Source organism: Theropithecus gelada, chromosome 3 (genome assembly GCF_003255815.1).
Source record: "Theropithecus gelada isolate Dixy chromosome 3, Tgel_1.0, whole genome shotgun sequence".
Lineage (NCBI taxonomy): Eukaryota > Metazoa > Chordata > Mammalia > Primates > Cercopithecidae > Theropithecus > Theropithecus gelada.
Window position 1 is genome coordinate 22,302,244 of NC_037670.1, and position 22,425 is coordinate 22,324,668.

A 22,425-nucleotide genomic window follows, 5' to 3' on the forward strand; every position below is an offset into this window, starting at 1 on the left:
AAGGAACAACCAGTACCAGCCATTGCAAAAACATGCCAAACTATAAAGATCACCGATGCTAGGAAGAAACTGCATCAACTAATGAGCAAAATAACCAGCTAACATCATAATGACAGGATCAAGTTCACACGTAACAATATTAACCTTAAATGTAAGTGGGCTAAATGGTCCAATTAAAAGACACAGACTGGCAAATTGGATAAAGAGTCAAGACCCATCAGTTTGCTGTATTCAGGAGGCCCATCTCACATGCAGAGACACACATAGGCTCAAAATAAAGGGATGGAGGAAGATCTACCAAGAAAATGGAGAAAAAAGGCAGGGGTTGCAATCCTAGTCTCTGATAAAACAGACTTTAAACCAACAAAGATCAAAAGAGACAAAGAAGGCCATTACATAATGGTAAAGAGATCAATTCAACAAGAAGAGCTAACTATCCTAAATATATATGCATCCAATACAGGAGCACCCAGATTCATAAAGCAAGTCCTTAAAAACTTACAAAGAGACTCAGACTCCCACACAATAATAATAGGAGACTTTAACACCCCACTGTCAACATTAGACAGATCAACGAGACAGAAAGTTAACAAGGATATCCAGGAATTGAACTCAACTCTGCACCAAGTGGACCTAATGGACATCTACAGAACTCTCCACCCCAAATCAACAGAATATACATTCTTCTCAGCACTACATTGCACTTATGCCAAAATTGACCACATAGTTGGAAGTAAAGCACTCCTCAGCAAATGTACAAGAACAGAAATTATAACAAACTGTCTCTCAGACCACAGTGTAATCAAACTAGAACTGAGGATTAAGGAACTCAATCAAAACCGCTCAACTACGTGGAAACTGAACAGCCTGCTCCTGAATGACTACTCGGTACATAACAAAATGAAAGCAGAAATAAAGGTGTTCTTTGAAACCAATGAGAACAAAGATACAACATACCAGAATCTCTGGGACACATTTAAAGCAGTGTGTAGAGGGAAATTTATAGCACTAAATGCCCATAAGAGAAAGCTGGAAAGATCTAAAATTGACACTCTAACATCACAATTAAAAGAACTAGAGAAGCAAGAGCAAACACATTCAAAAGCTAGCAGAAGGCAATAATAACTAAGATCAGAGCAGAACTGAAGGAGATAGAGACACAAAAAACCCTTCAAAAAATCAATGAATCCAGGAGTTGGTTTTTTGAAAAGATCAACAAAATTGATAGACCACTAGCAAGACTAATAAAGAAGAAAAGAGAGAAGAATCAAATAGATGCAATAAAAAATGGTAAAGGGGATATCACCACCTACACCACAGAAATACAAACTACCATCAGAGAATACTATAAACACCTCTACGCAAATAAACTAGAAAACCTAGAAGAAATGGATAAATTCCTGGAAACATACACTCTCCCAAGACTAAACCAGGAAGAAGTTGAATCCCTGAATAGACCAATAGCAGGCTCTGAAATTGAGGCAATAATTAATAACCTACCAACAAAAAAAAGTTCAGGACCAGATGGATTCACAGCTGAATTCTACCAGAGGTACAAGGAGGAGCTGGTACCATTCCTTCTGAAACTATTCCAATCAATGGAAAAAGAGGGAATCCTCCCTAACTCATTTTATGAGGCCAACATCATCCTGATACCAAAGCCTGGGAGAGACACAACAAAAAAAGAGAATTTTAGACCAATATCCCTCATGAACATTGATGCAAAAATCCTCAATAAAATACTGGCAAACTGAATCCAGCAGCACATCAAAAAGCTTATCCACCATGATCAAGTGGGCTTCATCCCTGAGATGCAAAGCTGGTTCAACATATGCAAATCAATACAGGTAATCCAGCATATAAAGAGAATCAAAGACAAAAACCACATGATTATCTCAATAGATGCAGAAAAGGCCTTTGACAAAATTCAACAGCTCTTCATGCTAAACATTCTCAATAAATTAGGTATTGATGGAAAGTATTTCAAAATAATAAGAGCTATTTATGACAAACCCACAGCCAGTGTCATACTGAATGGGCAAAAACTGGAAGCATTCCCTTTGAAAACTCGCACAAGACAGGGATGCTCCCTCTCACCACTCCTATTCAACATAGTGTTGGAAGTTCTGGCCAGGGCAATCAGGCATGAGAAAGAAATAAAGTGTATTCAATTAGGAAAAGAGGAAGCCAAATTGTCCCTGTTTGCAGATGACATGATTGTATCCCATTCACAATTGCTTCAAAGAGAATAAAATACATAGGAATCCAACTTACAAGAGTTATGAAGAACCTCTTCAAGGAGAACTACAAACCACTGCTCAATGAAATAAAAGAGGACACAAACAAATGGAAGAACATTCCATGCTCATGGATAGGAAGAATCAATATCGTGAAAATGGCCATACTGCTCAAGGTAATTTATAGATTCAATGCCATCCCCATTAAGCTACCAGTGACTTTCTTCACAGAATTGGAAAAAACTACTTTAAAGTTCATATGGAACCAAAAAAGAGCCCGCATTGCCAAGACAATCCTAAGTCAAAAGAACAAAGCTGGAGGCATCATGCTACCTGATTTCAAACTATACTACAAGGCTACAGTAACCAAAACAGCATGGTACTGGTACCAAAACAGACATATAGACCAGTGGAACAGAAGAGAGCCCTCAGAAATAATACCACACATCTACAACCATCTGATCTTTGACAAACCTGACAAAAACAAGAAATGGGGAAAGGATTCCCTATTTAATAAATGGTGCTGGGAAAACTGGCTAGCCATAAGTAGAAAGCTGAAACTGGATCCCTTCCTTACTCCTTATACAAAAATTAATTCAAGATGGATTAGAGACTTAAATATTAGACCTAAAACCATAAAATCCCTAGAAGAAAACCTAGGCAATACCATTCAGGACATAGGCATGGGCAAGGACTTCATGTCTAAAACACCAAAAGCAATGGCAACAAAAGCTAAAATTGACAAATGGATCTAATTAAACTAAAGAGCTTCTGCACAACAGAAGAAACTATCATCAGAGTGAACAAGTAACCTACAGAATGGGAGAAAAGTTTTGCAATCTACTCATCTGACAAAGGGCTAATTTCCAGAACCTACAGAGAACTCAAACAAATTTACAAGAAAAAAATGACCCCATCAAAAAGTGGGCAAAGGATATGAACAGACCCTTCACAAAAGAAGACATTTATGCAGCCAACAAACACATGAAAAAATGCTCCTCATCACTCACCATCAGAGAAATGCAAATCAAAACCACAATGAGATACCATCTCACAGCAGTTAGACTCACGATCATTAAAAAGTCAGGAAACAACAGGTGCTGGAAAGGATGTGGAGAAATAGGAACACTTTTACACTGTTGGTGGGACTGTAAACTAGTTCAACCATTGTGGAAAACGGTGTGGCGATTCCTCAAGGACCTAGAACTAGAAATACCATTTGATCCAGCCATCCCATTACTGGGTATATATTCAAAGGATTATAAATCATGCTGCTATAAAGACACATGTACACGTATGTCTATTGCAGCACTCTTCACAATAGCAAAGACTTGGAATCAACCCAAATGTCCATCAGTGATAGACTGGATTAAGAAAATGTGGCACATATGCACCATGGAATACTCTGCAGCCATAAAAAAAGGGTAAATTCGTGTCCTTTGTAGGGACATGGATGCAGCTGAAAACTGTCATTCTCAGCAAACTATCGTGAGAACAGAAAACCAAACACCGCATGTTCTCACTCATAGGTGAGAATTGAACAATGAGATCACTTGGACACAGGAAGGGAAATATCACACTCCAGGGCCTATTGTGGGGTGGTGTGGTGGAGAGGGGAGGGATAGCATTAGGAGATATACCTAATGTAAATGACGAGTTAATGGGTGCAGCACACCAACATGGCACATGTATACACATGTAACAAACCTGCACATTGTGCACATGTACCGTAGAACGTGAAGTATAATTTAAAAAAAAGAAAAAAAAAAGTTAAACTAATGATAAACTTTTTAAATTGAGAAGTAAATTTAACAAAGTCACTGAATTTTTATGTCTTGTAACAAAAGTTGGAAAATTAAAAATTAAAGCCCACTATTTACAATAGCATTAAAAAAAGAAACATTCTGTTAATACAAAGGCATAAATAGCTTAAAAGTAAAAGGATAAAAATGATATACCATCCTCATCAAATCAGATCAAACTAATTAAAATAAAACATTGAAAGAAAGCTAGAATAGCCACATTAATATCAAGCAAAGTGTATTTCCAAACCAAGACTATTACTAGAGTTAAAGCAGTTCATTTCATAATGTAAAGGGGGGTGGTTAAGAGGATATGACTATTGTAAATGTTTATGTACCCAACAATAAAACTTCAAAATACATAAAGTAAAAACAGATAGAACTACAATGAGAATCAGACATATCAAAAATTATAGCCAGAGATTTCAATATTCCTAGTTCAATAATTGGTAGAAGTAGACAGAAAATCAGTAAGAATAAAAGAACACTTGAATGACACTATCAATCAATTTGATGTAATTGACCTTTAAATAAAGAACATTCTATCCAACAGTACAATATAAATTCTCTTCTGAGACACACAGACATTTACTAATATAGAGCATACTCAGAGCAATAAAACAAATCTCAGATAAATTTGTTTTAAATTCAAGTTGTGTAAAATGTTGTTTGATCATAATGAAATTAAATAATTACTAACAATAACATCTCTGAGAAATAACCAAGCATTTGAATGCTAAATAGCACACTTTTAAATGATCTCTGTCAAAAAAAAAATCAGGAAAACATTTGAAGAAAGAAATTAGAAAATTTTTTCAACTGAATAAAAATGAACACACCATATATATGAATTTTGGGGATGCCACTAAAATAATAATTAGGGAGATTTTATTGCTCTAAAAAACTTAGTAATTTTTTAAAATGTCTTAAATAGTGGTCTCAGCATCCATTTTAAACTAAAAAAGAGGATAAAACTAAAAATACAAGCAAATTTTAGTTTTTAGAAGGCAAACAATGAAGATCAGAGTGGAGATCAACAAATTATAAAACAGAAACAATAGAGGAAATTATGAAACTAAAAGTTATTTTTTTAAAAATTGGTAAAATTGGTGTGTTTTTCGCCAGAAAAGTGAGAGAGTAGGTAAATGACTAATACCAAGAATGAGGGAGGTAACATCACTATATCTTCTACAGGTATTAAAATGATACTAAGAGAACATTAAGAACAAGTTGATGAAATAAAATATTTTTTGAGAAACACAAGCTACCAAGACTCACTCAAGGAAAAACAGATAAACTGAATAGCCCTATATCTGTTAGAGAATTTAAATTTATTGGTAAAAACTTTTCTACAGTAAAATTCCTGGCTCAAATGGCTTCACTATTGAGTTCTACTAATCCTTTAAGAAAGAAATAATAATTTTGGCCAGGCACAGTGGCTCTTGCCTGTAATCCCAGCACTTTGGGAGGCTAAGGCAGGAGGATCACTTGGAGTCAGGAGTTCAAGACCAGCCTGACCAACATGGTGAAAATCCATCTCTACTAAAAACACAAAAATTAGTCAGGTGTGGTGGCACATGCCTTTAGTCCCCGCTACTTGGGAGACTGAGATGAGAGAATTGCTTGAACCCAGGAGGCAGAGGTTACAGTGAGCCAAGATTGTGCCACTGCATTCCAGCCTGTGTGACAGAGTGAGTGAGACTCCATCTCAAAAATAATAATAATAAATTAAAAATAAAAATTATAAACAAATTATTCCAGAAAATTAAGGAGAGAGTATTTCCCAAATCATTTTATAAGGTTAGCATTACCCTAATACGTAAACAAGACATAAGAAAACTAAAGACAACTATCTCTTCTGACTATAAATGTAAAAGTTCTAAAAATTTAACAAATTTAATCCAACAACATATAAAAAGAATAATACATTATGACCACAAAGGGCTTATATCCATAATGCAAGGCGAGTTACACATTTGAAAATTAGTGTAAATTATCATATTAACATATTAAATGTAAAAACCATGTGATCATTTCAGCAGACACAGAAAAAGCATTGATGAAATCCAACATCCACTAATGATTAAAAAAACTCTCAGAAAACCAGCAGTAGAAAGGAACTTCCTCATTCTGATAAAAAGCAACTACAAAAAATCCTGCTATAGCGAGCATCATACTTGTCAAAGAGTAAATGTTTTCACCCCCAAATGAAGAACAATACCAAAGCATACACTCTCACCACTTCTATTATACATCGTACTGGAGGTTCTATCCAGTGCAATATGACATGATGTAAACAGATGTGCTGTGACCCAGACCTTCTTGTTTTATTTCTAGAGCATAGGCAAAGTGGTTTTGTCATAATTCTAAGAAATAATTTTAGAATTATTGAAATGGTAAATGAGCATTGACTTCATCTTACTCATCAGTTGCATTAACCCTGAAGAAGAGTCAGCTTGTTTTTTGAAGCATTGAGACTAGGCATTGACTTCTCCTCTCTAGCTATGAAAATCCTGGATGGCATTTTCTTTTAATAGAAGGCTATCTTCTGTGCATTGAAAATATATTGTTTAGGGCAGCCACCTTCATCAATGACCTTAGCTAGAGCTTCTAGATAACCTGCTGCAGTTTCTCCATCAGCACTTGCTGCTTTACCTTGCATTTGTATGTTATAAAGATTGCTTCTTCCCTTAAATCTCAGTAGCCAACCTCTGCTAGCTTCCAGTGTTTCTTCTGCAGCTTTCTCACCCCTCTAAGCCTCCCTGGAATTGAAGAGAGAGCTAAGGACTTAGTTTGATTTAGGCTTTGGCTCAAGGCAGTGTTGTGGCTGGTTTGATCACGTATCCAGATCTTCTATCTACTCAAATTTTCTCCACATCACCAGTAAGGTAGTTTCACTTTCTTATTTGTTCACTGAAGTAGCACTTTTCATTTCCTTCAAGAACTTTTCCTATGCATTTACAAATTGACTAACTGCACAAAAGGCCTAGCTTTCAGCCTGTCTTAGCTTTTGGTATGCCTTCATCACTAAGTTTAATCATTTCTAGATTTTGATTTAAAGTAAGATATATGAGACTATTTCTTTCACATGAATACTTAAAGGCCACTGTAGGGTTATTCATTGGTTTAATTTCAGTATTGTTGTGTCTCAAAAAAAGGGATGCTTGAGGACAGCGAGAAAGATGGAAAATGGCATGTCAGTGAGGTGGGCAGAGCACTTATCACATGTATTGATTAAGTTTGCTATCTTCTGTAAATGTGGTTTGTGGCTCCGCAAAACAATTACAATAGTAATATCAAAGATCACTGATCAATGATCACCATAACAGATATAAAAATATTTTTAAAAGTTTGAAATATTGTAAGCATTACCAAAATGTGACGCAGAGACACAAAGTGAGTTCATGCTGTTGGGAAAATGGCGCTGATAGACTTGCATGATGCAGTTTCCACACATCTTCAAATTATAAAAAACATAATCTCTCTGAAGTACAATAAAATGAGTATTTCATGTGAGAAACACACATACACCCATCCAGATGCAAAGAATGGACTCAGAGACACACAGCAGCAGAAGCGACTCTTTTGTTTTTGTTTTTTTAGATGGAGTCTTGCTCTGTGGCCCAGGCTGGAGCGCAGTGGTGCGATCTCAGCTCACTGCAACCTCCGCCTCCCAGGTTCAAGTGATTCTCCTGCCTCAGCCTCATGAGTAGCTGGGATTACAGGCATGCGTCACCACACCTGGCTAATTTTTGTATTTTTATTAGAGATGGGGTTTCACCATGTTGGCCAGTTGGTGTTGAACTCCTGACCTCAGGTAATCCACCCACCTCGGCCTCCCAAAGTGCTGGGATTACAGGCCTGAGCCACCGCACTCACCCAGCCAGAGCAAAACTTTTAATGACGGTCTTGCAAGATCCGGAGCCTGGTAGGCAGGCACACCCAGGGCAGTTAGAACAGGTAATTTATTGCCTAGCAAGCAAGTCCCTCCCCCAGTTCCTCATTGCTTGAGTACTATGGAGTTATGATATTCCTGGACATCGCCTAAGTTTTATTATCCACCTTATAAGGTTATAACCCAATCCCCTTCCTCACTTAAGTTTTGATTTCCCAGTAACAAAACTTTCTTCCCTTTTGTGGGCTGACCCCTCCTCTACATTCTGTTTACTTATTGTGACCTTCTAGGTGCATGAGCCATGCAGTTTGTTACATCTGCAGGCTGGGTGCCAGTACTTAGATTTATTGTGCCTTGAAAATGGGCCATTTAAAATGTTTTCTCACATTCAGTGCTCTCAATGTACACCAACTGTGTGATCTCTTAATAAATAAGCTGTGTGTGTGTAATCAAAGTAAAGTCGATTTCAGTTTTACATAACTTCTTATAACTATAAGATGCTTTTTGCAAGCTTCATGGTAACCACAAAGTAAAAACCTATATTAGATATGCTAAAAATATGAAGAAGTATGAAAGAAACTGAAGAGGATACACACACGCAAAATGGAAAGATATTTCATGCTCATTGATTGGAAGAATTAATATTGTTAAAATATCTATACTACCCAAAGTGATCTACAGATTCAGGGCCATCCCTACCAATGACATGCTTCACAGAAATAGAAAAAAAAAAAAATCCTAAACTTTGTATGAAACCACAAAAGACTCTGAAATGCTAAAGCAATCCTGAGCAAAAAGAACAAAACTGGAGGTATCACACAGTCTAATTTCAAAGAATACTACAGAGGTGTAGTACTGGTATACTATAGCATAGTACTGACGTAAAACAGACACACAGACCACTGGGATAGAATAGAGAATCCAAATGTAAGTCCATGCACTTACTCCCATATTTTTGACAAAGGTACCATGAACGCACATTCAGGAAAGGACAAGCTCTTTAAAAATTAGTGCTGGGAAAACTGGGTATCTATAAGCAAAAGAATGAAGCTAGATCCCTATCTTTAACCATGTATGAAAATCAACTCAAAATGGATTAAAGACTTAAATTAGGTCTTGAAACTATGAAACTACTAAAAGAAAACACTAGGGAAACACTATGGGAAATTAGTCTGGGCAAAGATTCTTGGGGTAAGGCCTCAAAAGCACAGGCAACAAAAGCAAAAATAGACAAATAGGATTACATCAAGCAGAAAAGCTCTGCACAGCAAAGAAAATAGTCAGCAAAGTTGAAGACATAGCATGCAGAATGGGGAGACTATTAATATTTGCAAACTATCCATCCAATAAGAATATAATGATGGATGAAACTGGAGGTTACTGTGCTAAGTGAAATAAGCCAGGCTCAGACAGACACATGTTACATGTTCTCACTCATATATGGGATCTGGAAACGTGGATCTTATGGAGGTAGAGAGTGGAATGGCGGATACCAGAGGCTAGGAAGCAAGGGGATGAGAGGGGATAAAGAGTAGTTGATTGAGGGGTATAAAAATGCAGTTAAATAGAAGGAATATGTTCTAACATTTGCTGCCACAATAGGGAAATTATAGTTAATAATTGTATATTTTTAAATTGCTAGAAGAAAAAAAGTTTACAGTGTTCCCAACACAGGGAAAAGATTGAAGTGACTGATATTCCAATTACCCTGATTTTATGATTATACATTTTATACAGGTATCAAAACATCACATGTACCCCCAAAATATGTACAACTCTTATATCACAATGAAAATATTTGATTAAAAAATAAATAGGCCTGATTTTATTTCAAAGTCATATTACCAGGGATTTTTTTTTCTGATCTAAAAAGATGACAAATTTTGCTGAATGAAGGCTCAAATGATTACAGTGGACCCTGCTGGCATCCCTGAATCAGATCCCCCAAGGTCTGTGCGCTGGTTGCCAAGAACGTGAACCTGAAGCCTTCAGAAGATTGTTGGGCACTGGAGCCGTTGACAGAAACAAGAGTGGGAAATGCCTGGGAGTTCCAACCTCCTGAGGCCAGCCCTAAGCCAATGACAGACAGCTCAACAACAGGGAGTCCCGGCTCCTCTGCATGGCCATGCGTGTCAGGCGTGGCTGGGACTTCACCTGAAACCACACGCCTGCTTTGCTGCTTCCCTCCCTGCCCTACTCACACTCTCCCTGCCTCTCAGGATTGTGTCCCTGCTCAGTCACTTGAACCCAGCTCCTCTTGGGGTCGTATAAGGAGAAGGGACGGGGAGTGTGCCGTTTTCTTCTGATCCCCGTTCTCTCTGAGCGAGCTGGGGTTCAGAGCACCACAGTGCTGTCCCTGCTTTGAGAAGATCTGGGCTTTCAGGGGAGAGCCTTACTTAGGACACCTAGCACAGTACTTAGATAATACTCTTATCTTCTAATGCAGATGTCAGTCACATTTAAAACAAAATGTATTTTTTTGCCAGCATCTCAGGTTTCTAGCCCAGTCTCTGTTACAAAGTTAGCAGTAGTCAGATGTAGAATGAAGATCAAAGCTGCACCCATGTCTTCCGGCTGACTGTGGGCTCAGGAAACTCATAGGGCCCTCTGAGAGGTATACCCCCATAGACAGCAATGTTGGTGTCTTAAGTTATGGGGGCCTCAGGAACAAACAATGCTCTGTTACAAAGATCGGGAGCTTTAATAAAACCCTGATTTGCATTTTTTAAAAAAACTATTGATAGTGGCTATAAATTCAAATGTGCATACATGTATATTCTGTAAAAGGATTAGAAGTTCTCCCAGAATGGAAGATCTTTTTATATATTCAGTCTCAAAATATGTATTGAATACCTCCTGTGCGCCAAGTATTTTCTAAGATAATTTTTTGAAGACTCGCTACATGGGCTGTCTTTGTGGAATGAGTAATTGAATAAGGAGAAGGGACAGGGAGTGTGCAGTTTTCTTCTGATCCCCATTCTCTCTGAGTGAGCTGGGATTCAGAGCACCACAGTGCTGTCTCTGCTTTGAGAAGATCTGGGCTTCTTAGGGCTGACCTGGAGGTTGGAGAAGCAAAAGTCACACAGGTTTAAAATTGTGACTGATGAGGTGCCCTGGTACTGGTGAGGGCAGTGGGTAGCTAGAGAGGAGAAAACTCCATGATATGTGGGTAAGTGCTGGGACTGAGGGGTTTCCTAGAATATTGGACATTGGGTAGTAACACTGGAAATGTCCCCGGTCAGTCACCCCATATTTTTATGGCTCCTGTGATCCCGTCTACTGTGGGGCTGTACACCTGGTGGGAAGGCATTTCCTGTATCTCCCGGTAAACAGGTGAACATCTTATCTTTTCACTTTCCTGTATGATACATGAAACTTGACCCCTTTCCTTGATTTCTATTAAAAATTATCCTACTTAAGTCATTAATGTTTGAAGCAGAGTCTGTGGAAGGTTTGGGGAGACAGAGTGATTTTATTGCTAAGAAACAAGCATCACACAGACAAAGGAGCTTACGTTGAAATCATACCCCTGCTTAGGGGCCCCATCCCTGTGACAGTAGACTCTCTCTCTGTTGGCCCGTCCCTCTTTCTCCTCTGTCCTCCATCCTCCTCTTCTCTGTCTTCTGCTTCTCACCATGCCCAGATTCTCACTCACCGATGAGTTTGATTAGTTTGCCTGTATCTTTGTAATCTCTTTCTACTCTATGATTGTAGACCTCAGTTCTCAGCAAAGGTTTACTTATGCAGGAGCCTTCCTGTACAAAGTCAGTTCCCTCCTGTGGGTGCAAGGTTGTTGCTGAGGTCGGCCTCTTGGGCGCCCTGAATTTTTGCCTAGTGGACCTCCTGCAGGAGGTGTGGAATTGCTGCCTGGACCCTCACCTCATGCTGCATGGGGATTACAGTGGTGGGGGTCGCAGAAGATTTCAATACTTGGAAAAATCTCTCTGGTTAGAGACCAGAATGAAGGAATTCTCCAAGTTGGGGAAAAAAGGTTAACGTTAAAAATGGAAACTGGAGAGGAAGGCTCTCATGAAAGACATGCTTTACTATGAAAATGCTCAGCGTATCACAGGGTTAGCCAAGCCTTAACAATCCTCTTCTAAAGAGCTCACCTCTGCCTACTGGGGGATTTCCCTTGAGAAATTCACCTTTAGCTTTGTTGGTGTGTTAGCACCTTTTGAAACCATGTTCACGGCCAGTTTTCATGGCACGTATTTGTCCAGTAAGTGATTGATTCTTTAAGTGAGCTGGTATATGATAGACAATAGATTTTCTCTGTGGATATCTTAGAAAATCGTAGACTTACAGGATTTAGACTTTGAAGAGGTTCCCACCACAATGCCCTCAATTTAAATTTGAGGAAAACAAAGCTCTAAAGAAGTGAGGCATCTAATTGGGACTAGATTCATCAATGTCTTATTTCCCTGGAGACAGATCTTCCCCAACCCTGGGGATCCATCTCTGGCTATTGGTAAATGTGGCCTTACCCAACCTGCTTCTAGCAGACACTGTTGAATTTTCACCAACATTAACTGATTCACCACAATCACCCTGGGTGGCAGGTGTTACCAACACCATCCCCTTGGTATAGATGGTGAGAGGATGTGCTCACTGCCTCACAATCAGGGAGCGGCTGAGCTTGGATTTGAACCCAGGGAGTTGGGCCTGCTAGGTAGGCTCTCAACACCAGTACCACCCTGCCTGTGAGCCCAGACATCAAGGACGTGGACGTGCACTCTGCACTCTTTCTGGGATGCTGCTATCATTGGAAGTGTTTGAGCAGGCTGTCTAATCAACATCCTTCCCTAAACAACGGAAAACAGGATCAATGTTTCCCAAACTGCTTTGAAACTGTCATTTAAAAATTTACTGATGAAAAGTTATTTTAATTGTCTCTGAGTTTTCAAGGCTTTCCAGAAAAAAAAAAAAAAAAAAAAAAGCCTTGCTCGAATTTTTTATTCATTTTTTGCAGTCAGAAAAAAAAAAAAAAAACATTCTTCCTCAGCCCTTAGAGGACCAGGAGCAGTTTGCTATCATCATAACTCTGCAGAGCCAGCAACTTTTCTTTCATGAAGCTATTGTCTATGTCTTGATACCTTCAAGGGGTCTATTAACTGTTTTAGATTGTACTCCGTCCCCTTGGTATAGAGTGTAGTGTATTTTTTTTTTTTCTTCACCCAGGCTGGAGTGCAGTGGTATGATTATAGCTCACTGCAGCCTCAACCTCCCAGGCTCAGGTAATCTCATCTCAGCCTCCCAAGTAGCTGGGACTACAATCACACACCACCATGCCCAGCTAATTTTTTTGTATTTTTAGTAGAGACAGGGTGTTGCTATGTTGCCCAGGCTGGTCTTGAACTCCTAGGCACAAGTGATCCACCCATCTTGTCCTCCCAAAGTGGTGGGATTACAGGCATGAGACACCTTACCCAGCCATGTATTGTTAAGGGAATGAATGTTTTCTTAAGTCAGGTGATGAAAGACGTGAAATGTAGGTATCTTAACTGTGTTCCAGAAAGATATGTTATGCAATTGATGTGTGTGTGTGCTGCAATGTATACATTACAATGAGATACTCTCAGAATGAACCTGTGGACTGTGTGCCTTACTGAGGTCCTCTTTCTGCCTTCCAGTTTTACGGGAGCCCTATACAGTCCGTGTGGAGGACCAGAAAACCATGAGAGGCAATGTTGCGGTCTTCAAGTGCATTATCCCCTCCTCGGTGGAGGCGTACATCACTGTCGTCTCATGGGAGAAAGACACTGTTTCACTTGTCTCAGGTAGGCTTTGCATCTCCAGGGTGCAGGACGCCATGCTCACCTTCTGAAAAGGTTATTTCAGAGATGGAATTGGGTCTCCGTTTATGTGTTCATTATAATTCAGAATTAGTATTCTTAAGGTTGATGCTATTTTGTAAGTAAACCTGAAATAAGTGTTTGGCTTATAATGCTTGATTCAGACATCCTTTGGTGAGTTGACTGATGAAGAGAAATTAGTTACCGGCACTGTAACTGTAGCCATTATGTTAACTTTTTTGAGAAAATTGTGGTTTTATGTTTGCTTCTAAAAACAAGGTAGTAGTATTTTGCATCTGTGAGAAACCTCAGCATTGCACATATAGCTGATATTCTGAAACGAAAACCTGGAAAGTGGAGACCCTGTTTTCCTGCCCTTCGGGTGTTTTCCAGTGTCTTGAGAGTTATGTTGTATCTCTGACCTATTTATTGAAGATTCTACTAAGAATATATATGTAGCCCTGAAACGTATATTTGCATATGAATAATTTGTTGGCTTATGTTTGGTATCTAGAAAAGAGTTTAAATTTAGCCTCCAAGAAACTTCAGTTCTTTATTTCTAACGGTGTTGAATTCTTGCTCTGCGCTATTGATTTCTTGCTGTGTTATTTACCTGAAAAGGCTACTGTCCGCGTGATGCGTGGTGTTTCTGTTCTGTACATCCTTGGGTAATGACTGTTGGCATATCTCGAATGTGTGTTGGCTGCTTTCGGAAAAGAATTGTGAGGAGCGTAGTCTGTGTTCCGATGTGGATTACAAATAGTTGCCTTTTTTAAACATGTCTTTATGACCTCACATGCAGATGCACACACACACACAACACATGTTAACACACCTCTTGACTAAGCAACATTTTATCAATTTATAGAGAGAAGAATTTGGAACTGAACACTCATGCTGACACACCATTTTTGTTTTTCAGCCTATTGATGAGCTAGAGAGGTTGATTACTCTACACCAACGACCAGAAGGCATTTAAAAGATCCAAATCAAAATTGAAATACATTGCCATCATAGCACATTACAGGAATCTAGGATATAATGGAATTCTTAGTTTTTATCAAAAAAAATTGTCTTTACAGTGAATTCAAAACCCCTCATGCATCAATGAACAATACATTCCTTGCTGTTATGTTGATTAATCATCATAATTTAACTTAGGGTGTTGAAAAATACTAAGCTTAATAGCTGAAATGTGATTGTGATAATCAGAATAGAGACTCACTTATACACTTTTATTTGCTAATTTTCTGTGTTGAAACATCTTCATCTTCTCTCCTTAGGGGTCATGTTATTTTTCTTAATGGCAAATGGAAGGATTTGATGACAGTCATCTGACTAAGTTCAGAGTCAGACGGGAGAGGCCCTCAAATTTATATGGCAAGGGAGTATAGATTCAGGGAGGGGAAGAATTGGGGTCTATCTTTTCAGTCGTCCAGACTCAGGGACCTAGAATGGAGACCTCATCATCGTTTAACCCTATCATCCAAATTTGTGGCTTCAGGGTCTGCTCTGGCAGGGGAAGAGACCATGGGAGAATTACAGACACCTTCTTAGTGCTTCCACTTGGCGGTGACACATGTTATCTCTGCTCATGTTTAATTGGACAAAGCAAGTCTCATGGCCATGCCTGACCTCAATGGGGCATGTGCCTGAAGGAAGAGAAGAACTGAAATCTGGGTGAGACATTGAAATATCTACCAGGAGGATTTCTTTAACTTTTATTTTAAGTTCAGGGGTACATGTGCAGATTTTTTACACAGGTAAACTTGTGTCATGGGAGTTTGTTGTACAGATTATTTCGTCACCCAGGTATTAAGCCTAGAACCCATTAGTTAATTTTCCTGATCCTCTTCCTCCTCCACCCTCCACCCTGAAGTAGGCCCTAGTGTGTGTTGTTCCTCTCTATGTGTCCATGTGTTCTCATCATTTAGCTCCCACTCATAAGTGAGAACATGTTCTACCAGGAGGATTTTTAAATATATGTGGTTATGCATAATATGTTTGTTCTTTTGTTTCCTAGACGTCTTTAATTAGCAGCATCCTCATGTTCATGTTTCACCTTTTTGCAATCTCTGTGAACAGACTTTATTTTCCTTCAAATGTGAACCTAATTAAATAAAAAAAGGAAATGTATATCTAGTGAGGGGATGATGCTGGCATACAGAATATAGAGTTTATGTCTCTCTGATAGGAACTGTTAAAGCCCATGTCCTCTCCTCAGTCAGATATTGGAGCTTCATCCTTTCATACAATTTTAAACGCAAAAGTTTTGGAGAAGCACTTGGCTTTTACTTCACAACAGCATCTAGAAAATAAATACAACACAGGTGTTTATCTTATTGAGGAATACATCATCAGTAAGAAGCTTTGGTTTGTTTGTGAGTAAGTCATTGAAAGAAAGAAAGAGAGAGACTTCATATCAGGTCGTTCAACCTGAGTCGAATAGACTTGTCACTAAAAATGACCTTGTAAATGACAACAAGGCCCCAAAGCAGTGGCATGATCTGCTTATAGAAAGTCTGGAAATTGAGCATTTTACCTGACTTCTCTTGCTCACTGCTGCAGTCAGACCCTGTTCCCAATGTCTGAGCTCCACCCATCAACAAGGCCCAGAAAAGGAGGTCATGAAGTCACTGGAGGTGACACATGGTTTAAAACATTGGAGATCTTAATAAATAAACCATGCTCAGGAGGTTTAGGTGGAGAAGGGTTATATTTCTCTCTGGTTACCAGGACAAGGCACAGATAAGGACAGAGGACAACCTCCTTCCCCCATCACCCAGGCTGTGCCAGGGGTGGAGGGTGCTAAAAGGAGGACCCTCCCTCCTCCACGCTGGCCGGGGCTGAGTCACTCTGGGGAAGCACCGGGATTCTTGGCTTCACAGAATGACCTTGCATGGCACAGAAAACCCCAGGAACAGAGGGACTTTTTCTAAATTAGTCCTGACCTTCAGGGAAGCTGTCCTGAATGCCATATGCACAGCAGATGATCTGTAAAAGGTTAATTTGTCTCTGTTTTGTATATAAACTGTAACTCCTGCTGAACTAGTTTGGATTTATTCCTTGGCATGGCCGTCTCCCAGGTCTCTCTTCCCGGATTATCAAGTCATCCCAGCCTGCTGGGATCTGGCTGGGAAGTTTGTCCCAGGAAGGATTCCTACTCTGCACAGATCACTTCCTTTAGTGGTTGATTCTCTCCATGGAGAAAAGCGATTAACTAAATCAGCCATGGAAATAAGCCTGTGCAAGTATCTTAGTGAGTGAGTTAGGAGCAGGTATAGGAGTGCCAGAGAGTTGACCTAGGAAAGCTGGGAGCTGATGGCAGTCAGGAGAGGGTCCAGAAACATGATTCACAGGCCAAGGCCCAAGGTGCCCTGCTGGGTTCCCGGGAAGAGTGTGACTTGTCAGCCTGGGGGATACTTAGGTGCTCAGCCTTGACTGTTGGGAGATCCCCTGGGAAGGTCAGAGCAGCAAAGGCCTGCTTCGAACAGATGAGCTTGGGGTTTATGTGAATCTCTAGGCCAGGGGACCTTTGGAAATCCTGGTGAAGGTAAATGGGTGTTTGTCTTCTGCAAATTCTTTTTTAATGAAAAGCAAAATTAAATATGTTGGTGTATTTCCCTAAAAAGAAACGAATTGGTTTCTATTAGTGTGTCTCACTAGGTTTTGCCCTTTATTTTGGTTAAGAAAACAAATGAGTAAGTTATTTTCTTGAGAAGCACAAATGCAGTGTTTGTCAGGGTTTAATGAGTGTCGTCCATTGTCACGGTTGCTTTTGGGAGCTTAGTGCACATGAGGGCCTGCATTGATTTCTTTCCAGAGCAGGCTTCGGTTGGCCTGAAGGTAGACACAGGAATCCAGTTATGCCTCTTCATCATATGAGGCCATGAGGCTACCAATATCAAGGACATTAATGAGTTCATTGATTTTGAGTGACCTTTGGAAAGAATACCCCAACAGCCGAAAAGTAGAAATCCCATAATTCCACTAAATGGAGGAAAGATTCATAATATCTTATGTTGCTTTTCTGCCTGCCTGGGCTCTTCCCTGGGCCCTGGGGCCTCACAGGGTGACCCTTCCCTCTGGTATGATGGATGGGGGTGGGGTCGTAAATGAGCAGAGGAAAAACATTTCAGGGACAGGCACACAAGGTGCCATCAGGTGACCTCAGTTAATATGACAGATTCTGACCTATTGTCTTCTTACCTCTCTAAAATGAGCCAGGAAAAACAAGAGTCATGATGTCCATGTGGATTTTTTTAGACATCCTTATCACTTATCCTAAGCTGCAATGAAATCCTTTTAAATGCCATAATATTAATGTAGCCCAGTAAAAATATAGTAGCTTGAATAGCGACGTGCTTTTGGAGGTGTTGCTGATGTGGAGATACATAAGACACCATCCTGGAAAAAAACAATATCACCGGCTTTATATTTGGGTTTCCCTTGACAAACCTGTTGTGAATTTCCTCCCGATTAGGGAGGCCAGCAATAAGAGAGCCCAGCCTTCCGTTTCTGTTTCTTCTGATAAAATTGTGAGAATCTCACCAGGGGTTTAGCTACATTAACATCAAAGACACAGCCCAAGGGTAACTGGATTTGGAAAACGGAAAAAGCAAACATTTTACTATTCCCAGGGAGGCTGCCTCCCTCTTTAGCAGTGGCCCAATTTTCTGCTGTCATATTTCCTATCTGAATACTTCTATTAGTGATGATTCAAGGAGAATTTTATCTCTTAGAATCACTGAGTTCAGGTCCAAGGATGATTATCTTCTTTCTGTGTTTTGGGTAAACGTAAACAATTTTCTGCCCGCATGAAATATCAAAAGACGTAAACCAGCCACTTGATATGAAACATTTGCTGTAATTCTTCACTGCCACAGTTGGGTCTGGGCATCATAGATAACGCAAGACTTGGGCTTTAAGAAGCGCTTCCTCCCCAGGTCTCTCAGAGATGGTTTCTGCAGTTGAGATGCTGGGGGAGGTTCCTGCACTGTCCCTCTTGGGGTGTTAGTGCTGCAGTGGGCGCTTAGGGGCTAAGGCTGCAGCTACACACATGGTTTTGCCTGGAGAACTAGAGAAGGTTTCAGAAAGGAGGTTGTGATTTAAGAAAACCTTTGCGTTTTAGACAAGGGAAAACAAATTATAGGTGCAGCCAACCAAATTAGACAAGGCTGCCCTTAAGCACGTTTTGGCAAACCAGATTGGATGCCATATATTCTCATGTGGAAAGGGAGGGAGAGCAGCACAGCTGTCGGGGGACCTGAGGGTCACGCTGTGGGGGGCCTCCACTTTGTGCACTCTTGACTATAGAAGTTAACCTTCCCTTTCTACGGCACTTCTATTGTGATTTTACTGCTCCTCACTGAGCATTTTCCAGACATCTGCTATGCTGTGGCTGCTACCTTGTGGAGACCTGAGTCTGCCCTCAGAGAGCTTATGAGTAAAAGAAATGAGATCAACATTAAAATGATGTAAAGTTAAAAAAAAACCCCAAAAACCTAGAGTCATCTGAAAGCCTCATCTTTGATTTTAAAAGTGCCAGAGAGTTGCAGAATTAAAGAAGCATTTAATATTCACTGAAAAGAAATTCGTAGGACCAAATGAAAAGTATAAAAGGAACATTTTTCTGTCTGTTATCATCTACCTAGCTATCTGTCTTTGTATGTATCATCTAATCTTTTATTTATATTGCTTTTAGTAAATAAGAACCTCATTGTAAACACTGGAAAGTATTCCTGGCTCAGAACGTGCACAGCAGACTGGAATTAGAAAGGCACAGAGATGTCATGCTTTCACCATGCTATATTTTTGGGAGTGAAGTAACCAAGAAATAGGAAGAGAGGGCCCTGGTCTCTTTCTTTTTTTAAATCATTAATTATGTTATTCTTTTGCTATTTAAGTCTGTCGCTCACTAAATTAGTTTTTGCATGTTACCCCGCTGTCACCTGAAAGTAATTAAAAGCTGGTTGTTTACAGCTCTGGAGAGCCCCTGCGTGACACTAAGAATGGGGGTCATGCGAGGTGAGGGGCACAGCCTGAGTCTCCAAACAGCTGCTAGCAAGGCTCCGAAGCAGCCGCAATAGCAGCTAGTCTGCAGGGCCTCAGCCTGCCAGCGGGAGACCTGCGCCCATTCTGAAAGCTGCAAACTGTGTTTTGTGGAGTACAACCCAACACAGAGAAGTACGCGTTTGACTTTTGAACTTCCGAAACAAGTAGATAGACACGTAGAGATAGGTATGTTAATACTTTTTCTTTAAAAAAGAAAGCAAGAAAAGAAAGCATTGGAGCAAATTTAGCCCAGAGGATCTCAGGAGGGGTGTGTGTACATGTGTGTGATGTGAGTGTCCACTTATGTGTGTGGTGTTCAGTGTGGTGTGTGCATATGTGTGTGTGGTGCATGGTGTGTGTGTGTAGCATGTGTGGTGTGTGCGTGGCATGTGGGGTGTGTACTCTGTGTGTATGTTGTGTTTATGCCATGTATGGTGTGTGAGCTCCGTATGTGTGTGGGGTGTGTGTGTGGAGTGTGTGCTGTGTGTGGTGTGTGAGCTCTGTATGTGTGTGGAGGGTGTGTGTGTGATGTGTGTACTCTGCATCTGTGTGTTGTGTATGTGTGTGTAAAACCTCATTTGTTGGGCCACTAAGTCACACTAAAATGCCCCTTGATTTCCTATTTTAAGTTTCTGGAATATGACTTGAGTGCAACGCTGACTCAGGTTAGCTGGGTGACCTAGGGAAAGGCATTTCTATCTCTCTCAGGTTTTTTTTTTTTTTTTTTTTTTTTTTTTTTTTTTTTGCCTCAGCTTCCTCCCGTGGGTATACAGTGATTTCTGTGGTACTCTCTCATAACACGATGTCAGGATATTAAAATTCCGAATTGAATAGTCCACCTATTAACCAACTACTGTCTAAGTTATTTTTTCACTTTCTTAGATTTAATCTTGCAGGATGTTATATGCGCGTGTCAAAGGTCCCCAAGCCCACCCTCAGGTTTGGTGATTTGCTGGGAACACTCAGCATGTAGCTGCATCCATGACTGTGACTTAATACAGGAGAAGGCTATGGAGCAAAAGCAGCAAAGGGAAAAGGCACATGAGGTGACGTTCAGGGGAAAGCGGGCCCCAGCTCTCAAGAGTCTTCTCCCTGTGGAATCACTCAGCATGCACTTAATTTCCCCAGCAATGAGTCGTGATAAGAGGTGCAATGTCGTCTACCAGGGGAGCTCCTGGAGACTCAGTGGCCAAGGTTTTCTTTGGGGACAGGTCACGTGGGCACCCTGGTATGTTTGGCATGTACCAAAGTTCCAGACTGTAGAAGGAAGGCAGGTGCTCATCATGAACTGTCTTGCTTATGCAGTTTAGGCAGCGAGCCACTCTTAGGGTGGTGGGAACCCTTCCAATATCCCAGTTCCCAGATACCAGCCAAGGGTCAGTCTTGCAAGCAGCCCTTCATAAGAGTGATAGTCTCAGACCTATTATGTTAACTCTTCTCTGTGCCATGCAACTTTTTAAATGATGTTGGCTCATCTTCATTTTCATACATTCAACAATCACTTTGCATATGCTCATCATGAAATGCTGGAGAAAGCAAATGAAGAAAATCTCTATTTTTTGTACTTTATCGCCTTGTACCCAAGTATTTCAAGCCTTAAGAAAGGTCTCATCTCAAATTATTTTAAGGTCCGAAAACACATTGACTCATACTCTTCCCTTGCTCCACCTAAGTGTAAATGGAGTTCATTTTATATTCTGACATTAAGGATCTTCTGCCTTCTCTCTCTCTCCCTGTGATGTTTGGTTCTTTCTAGACATAGGAAACAGATGGCCAGCTAAGTCAATCAGATGTAATTTGGACACAAGCATATTCTCTGGTCTGTTGTTCATCTAGGAGTTTTCATTTCAGGAAAGTTCAAGAGAATAACAGGATCATTTAGAAAACAATGTCATGCAGTGATAACCAAATGCTGTTACATTATTATTATTATCAACAAACTAAAATAGATGTCACAAATCAAGATTTGCTTAGACAATGTGCCACAGTATAAGAAAACAGGATTTGAGATTGAGAAATGTAATTTTGACTCAGAATAACTTACTAGCTACTCAAGAAGTCAGCGTGAACTCAAGGTATTGTCAAGAGCAGAGATAAAGGTGGGTTGGACGAGGCTTATGGTGCTGTGTCCTTTGCTCTGGGCTGGACCGGGTGGAGGAAGGTCTCCTCAGCAGGTGGGTTGGTTGGCCTCCAGAAATCCATCAGGCGGAGCCACCATGGCTGTAAGCCCTTTGTGGCTCTCCTTCTGAGCAGATGGGACAGGACAGTAAACTGTCCAGCAGCCCAGACTTCCTCTTTCCTCAGCAACCGCATCACCTGTGGAATCCCCAATCTAGGAGCCACCCCCCTTCCCTGCTCCACCGTCAGCCTGCAGAGCATTCCTGCAGTCTGGGCACTCTGAGCATTTATGCCAGTCCGCGATCTCGGCTCATTGCAAGCTCTGCCTCCCAGGTTCAAGTGATTCTCCTGCCTCAGCCTCCCGAGTAGCTGGGACTATAGGCACATTCTGCCACACCTGGCTATTTTTTTTTTTAGTAGAGACGGGGTTACACCGTGTTAGCCAGGATGGTCTCGATCTCCTGACCTAGTAATCTGCCTGCCTCGGCCTCCCGAAGTGCTGGGATTATAGGCATGAGCCACCG

At 40.4% G+C, this 22,425-nt stretch overlaps 1 protein-coding gene across 1 annotated transcript in view; it reads left to right on the plus strand.

The window, feature by feature from the left end:
• Positions 1-22,425, plus strand: part of DSCAM (DS cell adhesion molecule) — an 821,125-nt gene that overhangs the window by 153,812 nt on the left and 644,888 nt on the right. Inside the window, exon 3 of the mRNA XM_025379322.1 lies at positions 13,568-13,714. Coding sequence (XP_025235107.1) covers positions 13,568-13,714 — 147 coding nt within the window. The remainder of the gene's footprint in view (positions 1-13,567; positions 13,715-22,425) is intronic.